Source organism: Colletotrichum chrysophilum, assembly GCF_026319265.1.
Source record: "Colletotrichum chrysophilum strain AFK26 chromosome Unknown scaffold_45, whole genome shotgun sequence".
NCBI lineage: Eukaryota > Fungi > Ascomycota > Sordariomycetes > Glomerellales > Glomerellaceae > Colletotrichum > Colletotrichum chrysophilum.
In genome coordinates this window covers 138,961-155,894 of record NW_026517332.1, presented here as the reverse complement: position 1 = coordinate 155,894, position 16,934 = coordinate 138,961, and the positions used below count along the sequence as shown (strand labels likewise).

Here is a 16,934-nt window from a genome sequence, read left to right as displayed (position 1 = left end):
TCGTCAATCTTACTCCTTCGCAATGCTAATGCGATGATGCCCGAATTCAATATGCCGTGAACGAATATTTTGGAGACCAAAACCTGGCTCCCACAGAAAAAGAAAAAGCAAGCTCATTAATCCCCCCCCCTTCATCGTGCGAATTCCTTTCACCTCCTTCCGCCTGCAGCTTGCGGCTGCTCATACCTCGCAGGCGAATCATACCGCTGAGAAGAGTCATATGTTCGAGACGAGTCGTAGCCCCCGGGTGACTCGTATCTCGCGGCCGTCCTTGGCACATCATACGCTTCCCGTCCGGTGGGAGGCATTCCAGTCTGCGGCCGGCCGGAAGGAGTTCGGTCGAATTGCTCCTCACTTCCCACATCCTGAGACGGACGGCGGCCCGTGTCCTTCTTCTTCAAGCTAAAGAAGCGCTTGAAGCCGGCTGGGGCAGGCTGTTGCAGAGCTCCGGCCTCGTTCGCGTCATCCCAGAACAGACGCGGAACGAGCAGTCTATACTGCGCCGTGATGCCGGTGGGGTCCTTAGGATTAACCTCGACATTCAGACAAATGTCCAAACCACCCTCGAGATCCACGGAGAACTTATCGGCGTTCTTCTGCTGCTTGACCGACAAGCCGGTGGGGGTACGATGGAATGGCCTGGGTGGCGGCATGGCGGCCGAACGCTCAGTACTCATAGTGCGAGCGCGAGTCGGTGGACGAGCGCTAAATTGAGACTCGTCGCCAGGTTGGAATTCATTGTGTTGCGGGCCCTGCGGAATAGGCGCGCCCCTCATGCGCGCGGCTGGGCGAGCCGTGAAGTACGAATCATCGCCAGAGTTGTATTCATCGTGGCCGCCACCTCCGCGAAGTCCCATTCCTCTTACACGGGGCTGCACCGCCGGTCTGTCATCGTAGGTGTCGTAACCGTAATGGCCGTCTTCGGCCGTGCTAATGGAACCTCTGTCGTCGTCTTCCTCTCCCCAATTGCCGTTGATGCCGCCGTCATCAGGCCGCGACTTCTTGCTGGTCTTGCGACTGAAGAAATTGCGTGTCAACGACATTGAACGCTTCGGCTTGGCGGGTTCAGCCGGTCGGCCCCCGTCAGTCGAGTTACGACGCGAGAGCCTTCGGAACAGACCGCCCGTCTTGCCGCTGTTGGAGATGGGAGGCCGAGAGGGGTCCTGTGGAGAGTCCTTCTGAATGTCAGGGCGGTAACCAGGACCCTTGTTCGAGGAGAAGCGGCGCAAAAGACCACCGCCACGGCTCGGAGGCGGGCTAGGGCTTCTATCGTAGGCCGACAAGGGAGGCGTGGGGGGCGGCGTGGTGCCGGGAGCCCATTCACGAATGGAACACCAGTTGCGGTGCGGCAGCAAGTGCTTGTTGTTTCGGGGCTTGCCGTCGACTCCGTGGCCGAAGAGCGGGATCATGTTCTCATCAGTCGAGTCGTCAAAGTGGTGAACCTTGTTGCGCTTGTTCAGGATGTCCGCCATCAGATCAGGGGGAGGGGTGTTGACGATGGCTGATGAAATGACGTTGGGCATGTAGCGGAAGTCCTTGTGCTTGGGCAGGTTGAGCTTGGGGTTGGCGTAGAACTGGCCAACAGCCGCAAGGTGAACGTCACCACTGAGGAAGGTGACTCTGACTGACTTGTCCGCTGCTAAGTCTTGCATGTCCTGGATTACAATCTCTCGCTCCTTCTTGTGGTTCTTGGCAGTCCAGTGGTCGTTCAGGTCATCCAAGACCTCAACACCACCGTCAATGTGGTTCAAAGTGTTGCCAAGCATTCCCAGCTTGCCGAGAGCCTTGACAGGATCCATGGCTCTTGAGGTGAGACTGTGTCTGTTAGTACATTGTCTTAAGAAATGATTCAGAATTCAGGGGCAACTCACATGTTCTCCAACCAGACCAGTCTGGGGTATGCAATCGGCACGCCCAGCAAAACTAGCAGATGCTGAGTTCTGCCATTCCTGAGCTCGTCGTAGCAGCGGTCCATCATGTGCTGCCAGGTGTCCTCGCTAACGACATCACCTTCCGTCCGCTCAGTTCTGGCATCCACAGCCAACAGCGCAACCTTGGAGCCCAACTCGACGAACAAGCTGCGACTCTGCTCATTGATGTAGGGACCGGGTTGAGTGCCAAGAATCCAGCTAGGCTCTGAAGTCTCTGTCTCGACAGGGACGCTTTGGTGCTGGAAGAGCATATAGTACTTGAAAGCAACGTTGCCGAGACCAGAAAATACTGGCGAACTCATATCGTGGTGACCGTACGAGCCGAACCCGTCGGAAATGTCGTGATCATCCCACATGTTGACCATGGGAATCTGCGAGTTGGCCAGACCAAAGAGCCCTTGGGAAAACCACATGCAGTACCTTTCGAGATAGGCCCTCTCCAATTCGTCCTGCATCGTGGGGGTGAATGGCGCATTGTGCTTATGCAGCGGATTCTTGATCATCAACCACTCGCGGAATTGCTTACTCTGGTCCATCAAGCAGTCGTTGTAGATCTGATCACCACCACCAAGCATGACATGGAATGGTTGCGACTGGTGAGTGTTCAAAACATCGCGCCACATTGGGTCAGGTCCGCTAAAGTCGTCGGGGTTCACGCTCATGCTGAAGCCGTTGCAGCTGTGGAACATGATGTTCATGGACTCCCCAGCTGCGGGGACCCAGAATCCCGTTGAAGGGCCACGGTTAATACGGTAAGCGATCCGTTGCTGCTTCTCGCGGAGTTCAATCTCGATATTGAATCGCCAGAAGGTGCAGCCACGCTCTGAGTGCAGTCGGAACCCGCGGACGTCCTTGTACTTGGAGACCTTTTCTCCATCAAGCTTGACACGCTTGCGGCGGCTTGAGAAAGATCCCGGGTAGTCCAGAGACCCATCCGCCGGGGGGACATCCGGGGGACTCTTTGTTTTCTCAAACAGCCCGTTGTCTGTCTCGTCTCTCGACAAGTCCTTGGCCTCCTCGAGGTGGTCTACGGGTCGGACGTAGAGAGTTTCGCCCCGTCTCCCCAACTTCGGCATGCCTGCAATTGGGTCCACGTACTCCGGAGGCAGGTCCTGCTCTCCAGGGATGATCTGCGGTGGCGGTGGAAGCAGCTCAAGGGGCTGCACAAACAGCCGCAAGGTCGGCGCAATCTCGTACGAAGAATCGCTGTCCTGCGTCACGATCATCACTGAGCCACGCCACATGGTGCGTTCGGTGGCTGCAGCGTTCCTGGCGCGGGGAGGGATCTTCTCGTGCTTCAGTCCGCAGTACCTCAACAGAGGGCCACACTTGAGATACAGTGGTGGTTTGAACCTCGTGGGAGCTGCCAGTTGTTAGCATTGTTGATTGACCTTGCCGTCACATTACTTACCATTAGTCTCATCGTACTCGCCATCAAATGCTTCCGCCTTGCGCGGCCGAGAGGCGCTTCCTCTGCGCTTTCCACTTCCCTCCCACCATGGCGTGTTCTTATCGAGCGTGGGAAGTTGATCGTCGCTGAGATCCAGAAGGGAGCCAGACAAACTGCCAACTGTTGCCTTTTTCCACTCGTCGAGGTACTTGGGCGGCTTGTACGTACCCTCGCCAGGGCGGAAGCTATCGCGGCCGTGATACAGCTTGTTGGTGATGCGGTGACCGCGCTCATCGTACTCCTCGTCGTCAGAATAGTAGTCCCGCTCATACTGTCTGCCGCGCTCAGTCGCCGCTTTGTGAGACGCGTGCTGAGCTTCATCGCCACGGCCGCCTGATGCGACGGGCTCAAAGTAAGCCTCGTCGTCGTGCTCATAATCACGGCGACTGATAGGTGCCGTAGCACGTCGTTGGACTCCTCCAGATTCAATGCCAATTAACCTCGCAGCCTTACTGGGAATCCCGGCTCGTCTGACCTCTTCATGCGTGGCGTCCGGGGGCAATGCCTGTTCATGCGCCGCGTGCGACGCGGACCTCTTGACGGGAGGGCCACCCTTCGCAGCCGCCGACTCATCCAAAGCCGCGTTGCGGAAGTCGGTGTTCTCATACTTCTTCTCAGCATCCTGTCGAATGTTGAACCACGGGTCACCCTTTGGTTGCTTCTTAAGCTTGTTGCTCCCACTCCTAGTGAGAGACCAGCTAGGTCTCCGAGAACCCTTCACCGGCGGCGTCGGCTCAGGGCTTGTCTCTGGGCTCAGATCTTTGTCAACAGCGGCCTTGGGGAGGTTCAGATCATTCTTTGCAGCGCGCTCACGGAAGCTCAAGTTACGCTTAGGAATGCCTGAGTTTTCTGGTGGCGCCTGTCTAGGTTCTTCACGCAAGCTGACACTTCTCTGAGGAACACCCCCGGAGGGAGCTGGCGCATGTCTTGTAGCAGCCATCGCAGGCGCTCTCTGCTGATATTGGCCACCATAGTACCCTTCCTCTTCCGACACATATCGAGGCTGCCGCCGCGCATCATCGAGCGACACGCGCGCCGGCGCATGCCGTCTGTCTTCTGGGTGGTGTTGCGGAGGGGCTCCTCTGGGAGCAGCGACATTAGCCTGTTGCTCAGGCGCTGTGCCCCGCCAGTCATCCTCGTCGTACGAAACGTCGCTGAATCGCACTTGCGGAACCGAAGCGGTCGGTTGCTGGGGAGGTTCAGGAAGCGGCCTTTGAGGCTCCTGCTTGATCACGGGCGGTTGTTGCTGTTGTTGCCGTTGCTTCGATCGCGGAAGGCGGTGTGTCGCTTCAGGAAGTTGGAGGAGGTCGGGGTTCTGCGCTGCAGCTGCCGCAGCCTTCTCTCTCGCGCGGCGCTCCGCAGCCTCGACACGAGCTCGCTTCTCCTCTTTGGTGATGCTGTCGAGCGTCAGCTCGAGTCTTTGAAGTGGAGAGCGGTCGTTGGCGAACTTTCTGGATCCTCCTCCTGAAGATTTCCTATGTCCTTCTGACCTCCTTCTCGACGAGCCCTTGGACTCGCGGGGCCTCTCGTTTACATCGAGCGTCTGGGCGCGATCGAGCGGCGGGTTCTGCTGCTGATGTTGCTGCTGTACTTGCTGCGGCGGCGCAGCCTCTCTCTCGGGCGCGGGGTCCCTGTAGTATCCCTCGGGATTCATGATGTCTCCGTCGTCTGGGCTCACCAGCGGGCTGGGGTGTCGCGGAGGGCGAGATCCTGAGACGGCATGTGTATAAGGCAGCCCGCCGTTGCCGTACGGGTTTCTGTAGCTCACGGGAGGGCCCTTGGGCACATCGGGAGCTGCTGGAGGCGTGGCGCCCGCGGGCAGGTCGTAGGGCTCGATGGGAGAAATCTCCTCCTGCTCGTTGCGCTCTCTGCGTCGTCGCTGGCGCCTCTCAGCCTGCTGGTCTTCTGGGTATTGCGACTCGCCGTAGGGAAAGGTAGGCGGGCGCGGGGCAAGGCCTTCGTCTGGGAAGTTGGAGGCTGTAGGTGAGACGAAGGGACTGAGGGTCGACTCGGTGACGGCCTCGGTGTTTGTCGTCTGGAGAGAGGTGCGGTTTGACTTTGGGGGAGGGGCAGGAAGAGGTTTGTCCGTTGTCATAGGGTCCAGCTGATGAATGGGAGATGGTCTGCGTTCTGGCAGACTAAAATCCTCAGACTGGCGTCGCTGGCGTCTGGCAGATTTGGGGCCCGACAGATCGCCCCAATATGGCGCACTCGGCATGGCGAGAGGAGGCTAATATCAATGCTGTCTTGTCTTGTCTGGTCTGGCCTGGTGCCGAGCCAGCTGCGTGTGAGGTGAATTATTTTTCTGACTTGCAGCGGCGCTATAATTGGGCTGCAGGACGGTTATCGACTTGAAAGGACTGGGCGCGCGCAGCACCGGTGTAGTCGATGCGTGTATCTGTACAGTCCGTGGGATGCCAAACCTACAGTCTACTCGAGGCAGGGAACAAAAGTGTCAATCTAGCGGTAGGGAAAAAAAGGCCGGGCGTCTAAAGACATATGCAGCTTGCCATAGCAGCCAATGCGATGCAGACACGCGCGCGCAACGGAGGGTCGACCAGCGGATGCAAGACAGGGCTCGCCAAGTTTGAGAGTCGGCGAGGCGAGGTTGCGTTGCGTTGCGTTAAGGTATCCGTACGAGAAGAGAATGCTGGAGTAGATGAAAAAGAAGAAACCGTTTAGATGCAGGCCAGAGATTGGAGAAGGACGGGAAAAAGAGGAGCTTGTCTTTTTTTTTTCTTCCGTCTCCCACCTCCGTCGCTGCGACTCAAGCATCGAGACCTAAGAAAATGGCGAGGTTGACGGGTTGTGTTACGGCGTCATTTGGTGGCCCAGTCGGGTTAAGAACGAGCAGCTTGACCAGGGTTGGGGGCGGCTTGCGCGGAGATAATCCTGGCTCTGAGACCAGGGTCGTGAGTCTGTTCTGCTCCTGCTGCCAAACCAGGCGTGTCATGACTGTCATCGATTGGGCTGACAAGAGCTTGCTGAGCTACGGATACCTCACCTACCTTACCTTACCTAGGTACGGACTAGGACCTACTAGTCGAGTGGGCAGCGTGGCAGCTCCTCCTTCCCTTCTTCCACTTCCACCTTACGGACAGTCGCGATGGAGCCAAAGCTAAAGGGCCTCAGACAGACAGCACACGCAAACAAAGAGGCGGTCGGAATGGAGCCCACTGAATGGTCCTGAGCTATCCCATTGACCAGTGACCACGACTCCCCTCTGCAGCTTACCTGCGTCTCCATCGCGCCATCTCGTCCATCCGAAGGTTGGGATCCAGCTTGCTTGCTACCCTGTGCCTGCTGCAGCTTCCCATGCCGACCGACCTCTCACGGCCTGCTTCTCTCCCTCCCCTCCCCCGTCTTCACAGGCCAACAGCAGCAGCAGCAGCAACAAGTACCGTTTCCCGTCAGCCAAGATGTGATAGTCCGAAATGGAGGGATGCATGGGACTTTTCGGACGATGGGGCTGCAGGAATATCAAGAATAACCATCACGTCCGAAAATCCGGGTGGCTGAATCACACCGAATTCTAATGGGAGCAAGGATCGAGGCCAACCCGAGGGCGGCAGCAGCAGATACGGCGCCGAATGCTTTCTGCGTTTGTAACACCGATTAGATGGGGTAGCCACCCCCGAAGCTACCTACCAGCTCAAGCTACCTGCCCTCCAAACAGCCTTGACGCAGAAAAAAAAAAGTTGCTGCTGTCTGTACTCGTCCGAATAATGAGGTGGCTGGAGCGGAGGAACACCCGGCCTCGATACGGCACAGTTTCCAAGGTGGGAAAAGCAACGCTGATTGACTCGGCACTAGATGAACCAACGAACAGGCTATTGTCTGAGATGAATGAAGAACACGGAGAGAAAGAAAATAAGAAAACTTAGGCAAAGCAGAAAGATGACTGTCGGATGGTGCAAACAAGAATAATGGAAGACGAACAGGCCGAAAATAGAAATGCTGTTGAGCCTATTTCCCGCCAGCTAGGAGCTATGCAGTAGCTACCTAGCTATCGCACGGGATGGCCCGCGTAAACATCATCAGTGCAAACCGGGACTCCCTTCGTCGTTCACCGAGGTGAACTTTGATCTTCGCTTCTTAGGTAAGGCTCCCAAGCTCTCAAACTCAAAAATCCCCAGAATTGTTCAAAGAATGTATTTATACAATTGATTGGTTGAGCCTCAGACGCCAACCACAGTCTAAGTCAATTGAGCCAACTACCGAGAAATGCGACAAGAAGTTGAAAACAAAAAACAAGAGTAAAGGTATTTCTATGCAAAACGTCCCATGCAGCCGTACGCCTATTTTTCAGTTAACCTATCCGTTTCCCTGTTGCCACGTCCCTCTCTTGAACGATCACGATCCCCGTCGCGATACTCGCTGCTGTCATCATCATCGTCCTCGTCGTCACCAGCAAACGCATCGTACAGCTCACGGCCGCGCGTGCGCTTCTCGCCATTCAAACCTTCGGTCTCGTCCTCGTTAAGGAGCTCGAACTCATAGTTGTCGCGAGGCTGGCTGTTGCGACGCTTGCGGATGTAGAACCAGATACCGAGAGCAGAGCAAAAGACAGCAATAAGAGCAAGCGCGCCATACACCCAGACACCGGCCTTGCCAAACGACGGCAGCCAAGACACCCAGTTAGAGGGGCTGGTCGTCGTTGTCGCGGCGTCCTCAGTACCCGTCGCCGGGCCCGTTGCGGCAGGGGTACCACCGCTCTGGACCTTGGTCGGTCGGTTGGGGTGATCCGTAGGAACGACAGGCTGGTCGGTAGGCTGCGCAGGGTGCTCGATCGAAGTGGTAGCTGCGGGCAGGCTAGTGGTCGCAACCAAAGCGTGGTCGTTGTCGTCGTCGTCGGTAGGCATGGGAAGAAGAGTGGCCTTGGTGGCATCGATCGACTCACCCCAGAGCTTGAGGTGCCAGTCGATGAAGGTGCCCTGGTGCTCGTTCTCCTGGGAATCCTTGACGACAACAGTCCACTTGCCAATACCAGACTCGCCCCTAATCCAGGATTAGCGTCTATTCTTCAAACATGTCATCTAGACCCGACTCACCAGTGCGCAACGCTCATAAACGTCCAGTCAACATATCCGGAACGAGCAGAGTCCATCTTGCGGGTTACAGAAAGGTGACTGGTAACACCCTCGGGGCTGATCAAGTCCGCGCTCAAGTCACCACGGCGGGTGTGGTTCACGTTCATAGTGACCGTCACATGCTCCACTCTCTCCAGGTTGGCCTGCTTGAGGGCATCGGCAGAAACCTCAAAACTGACGGCAACACCATCCTTGCCTTGGGGAATAGGCTTGTTGACGTGCACCCAAGGAGAGTAGTACCAAGCCTGAGGCTTGACGTTCTTCCACTTCTTGGCCGCCTCGACCATGGCATAGGCGTCAATCTTGCCGTATCCATACGTGTGGCTGAACTTCTTGCCAATCTTGGTTGGCTGCCACTCGCCCTTCTCCTCGTCAATAGGCACAGCCGTGTCCATGGCGAGCCACTGCATGTCTCTCCAGGTCAGATCGGGACGGGCTTCGAGAACAAGAGCGTAGACACCAGCGCCCAGCGGGGCTGCGGCGGAAGTGCCTCCGTGGCCGTTGTAGCAGGCGTTAGTGCCAACATCGGTGGTGTGCTGCCAAGCTGTTAGTCGTGCTTCATTACGCTAAAAAGTATCGTCACTTACGATGGCATCTCCGCTGCCACTGCTGTAGGTAACAACGAGCTGAGCTGAGCACTTCTCGGAGTAGTACGGGTGCTGTCCCTTTCTGTCGATGGCACCAACAGTGATGCTGTAAATGGAGTTCGTATATCCGTCAAAGTTGCAGTTATCATCATTGGCGGCACCGTTTCCACTAGCAAAGACGTAGATCGATCCCTTTCCGCCACGACCTTGCTGAATGCCCTTAAGCATCGCACGCTTGATCAGGATACCTGGCGCGTCCATCGATCGACCGTCGTCCGGGGGTCCCCAAGAGCAGGAGTAGATATCGTTGTGCTGGTAGTCGTACGTCATGGCGACGGCTTCATCGGCGTCTGAAATGAGCTTACTCAGGATACGGATGCCGGCAATCTTAGACTCGTATGCGACGCCGACACCGCAGACGTTGTTTCGCGCAGCAGAGACCTCACCGGCGCAGCGAGTGCCGTGCTTGTCATCGCTCAGCGTGGGCTTCGGCTCTTCGCGGTGGTCGTTGAAGTCGTAGGAGCCAGCGGCGTAGTAATTGGGCTTCAGATCATCGCTGTACATATCCAAGCCGTCGTCGACAATGGCGACAGTCGCGTTCTTGCCGGTGATGCCCTGGGTCCAGACACCCGTGACATTGATGTCGTGTCCCTTCTGTACAGTGTTAAGCAGATGCCACTGCTCGTTGAAGATGGGGTCGGCGATGTTCAGGGTCTGCATGATCTTGTTCATCTGCTCAACCATTCCAGGATCCGCCTGTTCCTGACGAGCGAAGTTCTTGGGGCCGTGCAGGCGCGGGGGCACCCTCTTCTCCCAGGGCTTGCGAAGCTGCTGCTTCTGTGCGAGACGAACACCATCGAGGGGGTCGGAACCGCCGAGTCCTCGCCTCCTCATCCTCCGCGCCTGCAGGGCAGGCTTGACGATATCCTGCGACTCCTTTCTCGCGGAGAAGATGTGATGGCCGTCGAGGCCGCCGAGAGAGCCCTCGTGGCGTAGGCCCAGTCGACCGGCAACCTGGTCGGGAGTTGTAGACGAATCCAGCTCGAGAACATAGTAGTCGTTTGTCTCGTAGTTTCGAACCGATGCACCGGCAGCGAGGCCGAGCAGGCCGAGGAGAACCGCGGACAGCTTCATGGTGGGCTACCGTAGACCCCTCGAAGGGAATGAGAGGGATGTGCAGAAGGGGCGAAGCTGAGGACAGATTGGCGTCAGCATCCAACTCCAAACTACAGCCAGATCGCGATTGCAACACGGCAGAAAGAAAAAAAAGGTAAGGTGAAGTGTAAAATAACACGCAAGATCGTACCTCGATTAGGGGAACAAAGGAGCGAACTGGGCCCGTCTAAGGCTGGGGGAGAGTGGAAGACGAGACGTGGTCGAGTCGCAAGTGGCAAGGGCCGCCCTTGAAGATGGCCAAAGCTTCTGCTGAGTTCCCAGGTTCCGGCGCGACGTTTTAATTCTCAATCCTGTATCGTTCTTCCAGAGCCGGAGTCGAAGCTGGAACAGCGCAAAACACCGCTGTACAGAGCAGGAAATACGATCTATCTGCTTGGCAAAGCAGATTGCGAGTGGCTCGCTGGATCGGTTATTACTTAAAAGGCCAGAGTTCACGCGTAAGAAACAGCGGGGAAGCCTCGTTTCATCGTCCGCGGGAGTACTTTGTGCCAATATGCGATAGGGGACGCCAGGGCCACGACGAGCGTAAATGCAGCGGCTGCAGCAAATGACGGGTCAACAAAAAATAAGGTGGCGTTTGTTCAAAGGGAAAGGGGAGGAAAAGAGCGCAGGGAGTGAGAAAAGGTAAAATGCACAAGTACAAGCCAAAGTCAGTTGATGTTTAGGTAAAAAATGGGTGGAATGGGCATCTGGAACACAGGACGACCTCTGCCAGATGATTGTGTCGTGGCCTTCTCGAAAACGGCAGGAACATAAAGCGCGGACAAGGCACCCGCAATGCTACCTACCCTTCTAAGCCCGCACATAGCCTAGTACAAGACGCCCCCAGGTACCTAACAAGTACGTAAGTACCTAGGTGAGCAAGCAGCCGCCCCCAAGCGTCCCTGAGGATCAGGAACAGGTACCTCTCACAGCCTCCCAGCTGACGAAGACTGCGCACATCTCGGGATGAGGTACTTCGCGTCCAACGATGCATCAATCTCAGGAGGAACGGGACCTTTGACCTCTGATCTTACAGAACGGGAAGGCAGCGATTCAGGTGCAGCAGTGTCCACCGCCCACACTGCCGTTTCAACACTGGCGCAGCACCGATGTCGACGCCCCATTGGCCACGCCGCGCGGCGAGCGACCCTGAATTGCTTTGCCTGGTGCCTGGTTCCGATTGCTATTTTTTTTTCCCCTTCGTCTCGCCTCTTCCTGTTGACGGTTGCGCCGCGCTGAAGATCCCCCAGCCCAGGCAATGCAGATTTTGGGTACGTACCGTCAGCAGTGTTCGTAATTCGCAACGCAGCTGTGCACATGCTTATTTCCCCCAAAATGCCACGATGCGTTCAGTAAGGAGATCGGAATCGTACTCGTACCTGTCCCTTCACTGAGCCCATCCATCAATTGAAATGAAATAGGAAAGAAAAAATGCAAAAAAGTCTCAGGCAACTTGTAACTATTCCTCACCTTCCCACTCGCCATCTCAGTCTTGGCTCAAAGGTCCAAACACTCAGACATCAAATCACAGAATCTCGCCAAGAGAAAAGCACCCTCTGCACTCTGGGGTCTTCCTCTCTTTCCGCCTCCCGCCGCGCTGGGCCTTGGCGCTTGACACAGTCAATCGTTTCGGAATCGGCTCCCGTCCTCGAACACCCTCCCCCACCACTGCCGTCCTCCTCACACACACCACGTTACCACCTTATAACACGCTAGCCCTTGCGATATAATAAGTAACATCGAGTTCGCAGCATGCTCTCCCCTCATGCTGGACGGGCAGACTCATGAAACTCTCTGATGTCCTCCAGCCTGGTTTTCTCGGCCGGCAGCGGCGGCGGTGGTTGGTAGCGGCCATTCTTGACTCTCTCTCCAACGTCTCTCGCCTGAATATGCCTGCACGCACGCGGTAAACGTCCTTGTTTCCAATCTACACGAGTCTTGGCAGCCACCACCAGCACGGTAAGACTCATGTTCCTACATCTGAAATGTTTGGCGCGACCGGATGGTAAACATTTTTCTTTGTCTTGCATCGGCCATCCTTGCTTCTGCATGAGTGACCAAGACCCTGAATGTCAGCTACAGACGGGCTGGATGCAAAAGCCAGACTCGGTAGCTGCATTTGACCAAGTAGACCCAGAACATCACACAGCAACACGATGGATGCCTTGTCCATCACTTTGCTTTGGCAAGCTCCCAAAGACACGGCTCGGGTAAGGTTTGATCGTCAAGAGAGCTCACCAACGTCTTTCTACCAAGAAAAAAGTAATAATATTCGTTATCAGCAGAGTTGCGATCCCCTTTTCATGATTAATGTCCAGCCCTCCATGACGGGATCCGAAAAGTGCCAGTGTCCCGATACTCCCGCTGAATGGCCGGCCTTCTCTGCTGTCTCTCCGAAAGCCATGTCCCGGTGCCATCCGAAGCAAATACATATTCCAACACACAACAACCCAATGATTGGGCTGTACCTCCTTCGCTCTTTTGTTCTTTGACGTCCTTCTTGAAGCCATATGTCGTGCTGTGGCTCAGGATTAAGCCCATGGAACCTCGAAACGCCCCCTCTAGTCCGCCAATCGTCGGCCAGGAGGTTCAACGCCGGTGCTGCGAGTGCCCGAGACGCCCTCCTTCTCCATCGCCTTGACATATCCCTCCCAGATCTCAATGACCTCGTCGTAAAACTCAATGTGAGAGTCCGCGAGACCTCCAAGCTGCTTCTTGAATTCAACCCGCTTGATGCGTTCGAAATCGGAGACCTCCTTAACAACCTCGTCGTCGAACATCTCACTTGTCTTCTTGGCTCGCTCCGCCTCGATAGTAAGCTTGTCGATGCTCATCTCGAGCTTGCGTTGTCTGTCGCGGCGTGATTGCTCGTGGTCGACTCCACGTACGTCTTCGAGCTTGCGCATCAGTCTACCGCTGGCACCTGACAGGCCGCCACCACCCCCGCCTGACTGGAGCGAGTCTCTGTCGGCGGTATCCTTGTTAAGGTAGCCCGTGAGCTGCTCATAGTCCACCTGCTTCTGCTCACGAGCCTTCAGGAGGCTCTTCAGTGCCGTGCTGTAAGCCTGCATGTCACGGAGACTGCCGAGGTAGTCCTGGTCCGTGACGTCCTTGAGCTTGCGCAAGCCCATTGCAGTGTCCTCGACCGAGTTGGCAAAGTGCCTGACCTCGTTCTCGACGCCGGGCTCGAGGGTAATCAGCTTCTGGAACTGCTCCGCCAAATCCTTGAAGTCTAACTCGATGTCGTTCTCTCGGCGAGCCACTCTTGCGACTACCTTTTCAATGTGGGCCAAGTCCTCGTCGAGTCTGTCGCTTCTCTCGCGCACCTCTAGGAACCGCTTGTCGTGCTTGTGGGCCTTCGTGAACGCATTGAGGAAACTATCCGTCAGGTTGTCGAAGACACCACTGCTGCCGGCGTCGCTGCTCTGTGATCCTCTCGTACTGCGGCTGCGCATCGTGGCATTCCAGTCTGGGCTCTCGAGGAAGATGTGGAGGATATCGGCGCGACGAAGTACCGGGTGGAGGGACAGACGGGTAAGAAAACGTTGGAGGGAATGCGCTCGACGGTTGGTAAAGTCAGGGCCGAAGCGGTTGCCGCTGACATATTCCATGCGCTGCTTGTCGGGAAGGGGAGGTACTGCCGCGGTGGGATAGTCTCTGCTCAGCACCTTATACAGGAAGACAAAATCTGTGAACCGACGGCGGACTGATGCTTGTGATCTCTGAAAGGTAGCAAAGGTCGTCTGTGGTAGCTGTGTTAACGCGCAAACACCCCTCGGGAGCAGCCCTGCAGGACACAGGCACAAAGCTTTCCAATTGCCTTACATTGGTGGTAATGAGGTATGAGACAAAGGTATCCTTGGAGCCATCATTCTCCTTGAGAGGCTCGGAGACGGTGCAATCCAGCACCTCCTGGCCGGTGGTGTCTGCGGTGTCGCTGTCGAATGCAGAGTGTCCGTTGCGGTCGGAATCGTCGGGGTTGGGGCCTGTCACAGAGCTGGAGCTCTCGGCAGCTTCGGTTTGCTCCGTGTGCCAAGACACGTTGGAGAAGTCATCGTGGTGTTGATCGAGGACCGCCATGGCGTCCAGCTGGGGCGGACGTGGGGTTACGTCGTCGTTGGCGTTTGAGGGTATCGCAGATCGAAACGGTGGATGATGGGTCAAGCTTGGATCGCGCAACAGATTTGCTCAGGGGATAAGATAAATCGCCGTCGCCGCCACAGAGACCGAGGTCCGGAATTTGAACGTCGATTAATTAGGTTGTCGCAGGGAAAGAAGGGATGGCGGAGGGATCGTCTTGTCTGCCGGACAATGGCAGGAAGCGTCGGCGGCAGTGGTGGGGAATGGGACCTGGAGGGAGCTGCCTGTGCTGTCGCCGCACCGTACGTTGGTGACGCTGCAAGCTTGGGACAGCGCGATAGCGGGGGAGCACTCGGGTACCCACAAAATCACCCTGGAAGCGGCAACCACTGAGGTCACTCGCTAGCAGCCGGGCAACACTCGGAACTCCTGCCTGGACCCCAGTTTCGGGAGGCTATGACGAAGCCGCAGACAGAGCGGTGCAACAACCTCTTGGGCTGGCACCGACACCAGCCAGAGCCAGGCCAGGGACCGCTTTTTTCTTCTTCCTTTTCCACCTGATAGCCACCCGTTTCGATTGGCAGTTGACACCGAAGCTTTGGCCAGGCTGAGACCAGAGGACCGAAGACATGGGAGGAACTGAAGGAGTCTGCACCAAGATGGTCAAGAGTTCATTTCATTCTTGTAGGTATTCTACATAAATAGTGGTGGCATTTACACAATATCCGTCCCCGTTGTACAGTAGTGGAATCTATTTGTTGGTGGTTTCCTGAGATGGATCTTTCTAGTGACCTGTGCTGTTCCCCTGGGTGTCATGAACCCTGTTTTAGTACACGCTACCCAGCCTTATGCCATACACGTCTAACAAAGAAAAGGAAATGTGCTTGTCTGCAGCTGTGGAGCGATCTATTGGTCGCTCTTCTCCGCCTTCTTCTCAGTCTGGGCGGTCTGGTCCCTCGCCGCCAGCATCTCCTGCTCGGCCTCCTTGGCCTCCTGAGCCTGGCTCTTGGGTGCCGCCTGAGCCTCAGCAGACTGGTTGTCCTCCTTCTCGTCGATGTTGTCTACATCGCGAGGCGTGGCAAAGCCGGTGCTGGCGTTCTCCTCGTTCTGGCTGTTCTCTTCGTCAATGAGCTCTTGTTGCTCCTTGAGAACCTCGAGACGCTGCTTGTTCGTGGCAGCGCCCTCGGCAGTGTGCACCTCAAGAGAGATCTCGTGGAAGAGCTCATCAGGGATGGAGGAGAGGACGCCGACGAGGGCCTCGATCTGGCTGTGGGCAGGGACCTGGCCGTACATGTAGGCGTTGCTCAAAACCAGCAGAGTCGAAGGAACACCGTCCTTCAATCTGAGGTCGAGCCACTGCTGCAGGTACTCGCGCATTCTCGCAGGGGAAACACTGTGCGTGCGGATGCCGCGGCTGGCACACGCCACCTGCAGCTCGGCCACGGTCAGGCTGTCAACGCCCTCGTAGCTGATTTGCCTGTCGTCTCTCTTGATCTGGCGCATTCTGTGCCTGACCTGGTAACGGAGCATGTTGTCCGTGCCAAAGGTGTTGAGGTTCATGTACCTGCACATGGAGACCAGCTGGGGTCTTGACAGGTTGTCGAGAGTGAGGTCGTCCTTGAAGATCTTGCAGACCTTGATGACATCCTCGTGAGTCGGCGACTCGCCGGAAGAGCGGAGCTTCCTGAAGAAGACCGTAAAAGCCTCACTCTGGGTGGTTGCGGGGGTTAAAGGCAGTCCAGTCTCCTTAAGACTAGATCGGAGGAACTCGCTGACCTCCTTGCGCGTCGCCCTCAGTGTGTTGGCCTTGGCATCCTTGGACTTTTGGCCCTCGTACGTGCTGGGAAGCATGTTGGGGAAGAGCCGCAAGGCGACGGGGAGAAGAAGTTCGGCAAATGGAACGATGACGAACATGGAGAATGGGACTAGGCGACCAAGGTCCTGAACAGTGCGGCGCAGCTGCCTGTTCTCTCTCCGGCTGAGTTCGTATCCAGCAGCCATCTTCAGGGCGAGGCGGGTGCTGATCCTGACTTCGGCGGCAAGCAGCTTCGTTCCATCCCAGTAGTGGTGAGCCTCCTTCTTGACCTTCTGCCATACGGTCAATTTCTCGTCCTTCTTCCCATCCTTCTTTGTCTCAACGGCGGCGTTTTTGGCGGCAGCAAGTTCCGTCAATGAAGCATCGGAGTCGGCCTTGTCCTTGTCGGCAAGAGCCTTGTCGCCGGAGGCTGCCTTTTCGGACTGAGAGGCATCGTTGGATTCCTTTGTCGCCTTGGACTCGGTCTTGGCTGCTGTCGCCGTCTCCTTGGGGAGAGGTTTCTTAGCCTCCTCCACATTGAAGCCCGGCGGCGGGCCAGAGTGTTGGCCGTGGTTGTGGTGATCGGTGCCCAGTTGGCGGAGGGGAACGAGAATTGCGAGGGCGTTTGTTCGACGAGGCAGGTGCCTTGCGTTTCGGCCGAGCACAGCTGGCGAAACACCGAGAGTGGACAGCGCACGCGCTGCAGAGAGTCAGAGAAAACATTCAGAGTCTCCCAAGACAGGAGGCAGTGTCGAGGGGCAGATGCAGTAGGTCTGGCTTACCGTTGCCCAGGAACGGATTCGCAATCACCGCCCGACGAGCGACATTTGCTGAGGCGCTCAT

At 56.5% G+C, this 16,934-nt stretch overlaps 4 protein-coding genes across 4 annotated transcripts; all 4 read right to left on the bottom strand.

Annotated features, from left to right (window-relative positions):
• Positions 1–149: 149 nt before the first annotated feature.
• On the bottom strand, positions 150–5,599 carry COL26b_006231 (uncharacterized protein; the record flags this gene model as incomplete). The annotated part of the gene is made up of 3 exons (XM_053179054.1): positions 150–1,815; positions 1,872–3,294; positions 3,343–5,599. The coding sequence occupies 3 exons, from the start codon at positions 5,597–5,599 to the stop codon at positions 150–152; spliced, it is 5,346 nt and encodes a 1,781-aa protein (XP_053036995.1).
• Positions 5,600–7,679: 2,080 nt separating this feature from the next.
• Positions 7,680–10,192, bottom strand: COL26b_006230 (uncharacterized protein; the record flags this gene model as incomplete). Its single annotated transcript, XM_053179053.1, has 3 exons — positions 7,680–8,379; positions 8,433–9,007; positions 9,059–10,192. 3 exons carry the CDS (start codon positions 10,190–10,192, stop codon positions 7,680–7,682), a joined length of 2,409 nt encoding a protein of 802 aa, XP_053036994.1.
• Positions 10,193–12,777: 2,585 nt separating this feature from the next.
• Positions 12,778–14,296, bottom strand: ATG24 (Sorting nexin-4; the record flags this gene model as incomplete). Its single annotated transcript, XM_053179052.1, has 2 exons — positions 12,778–13,959; positions 14,042–14,296. The coding sequence occupies 2 exons, from the start codon at positions 14,294–14,296 to the stop codon at positions 12,778–12,780; spliced, it is 1,437 nt and encodes a 478-aa protein (XP_053036993.1).
• Positions 14,297–15,202: 906 nt separating this feature from the next.
• On the bottom strand, positions 15,203–16,934 carry COL26b_006228 (uncharacterized protein; the record flags this gene model as incomplete). Its single annotated transcript, XM_053179051.1, has 2 exons — positions 15,203–16,791; positions 16,874–16,934. 2 exons carry the CDS (start codon positions 16,932–16,934, stop codon positions 15,203–15,205), a joined length of 1,650 nt encoding a protein of 549 aa, XP_053036992.1.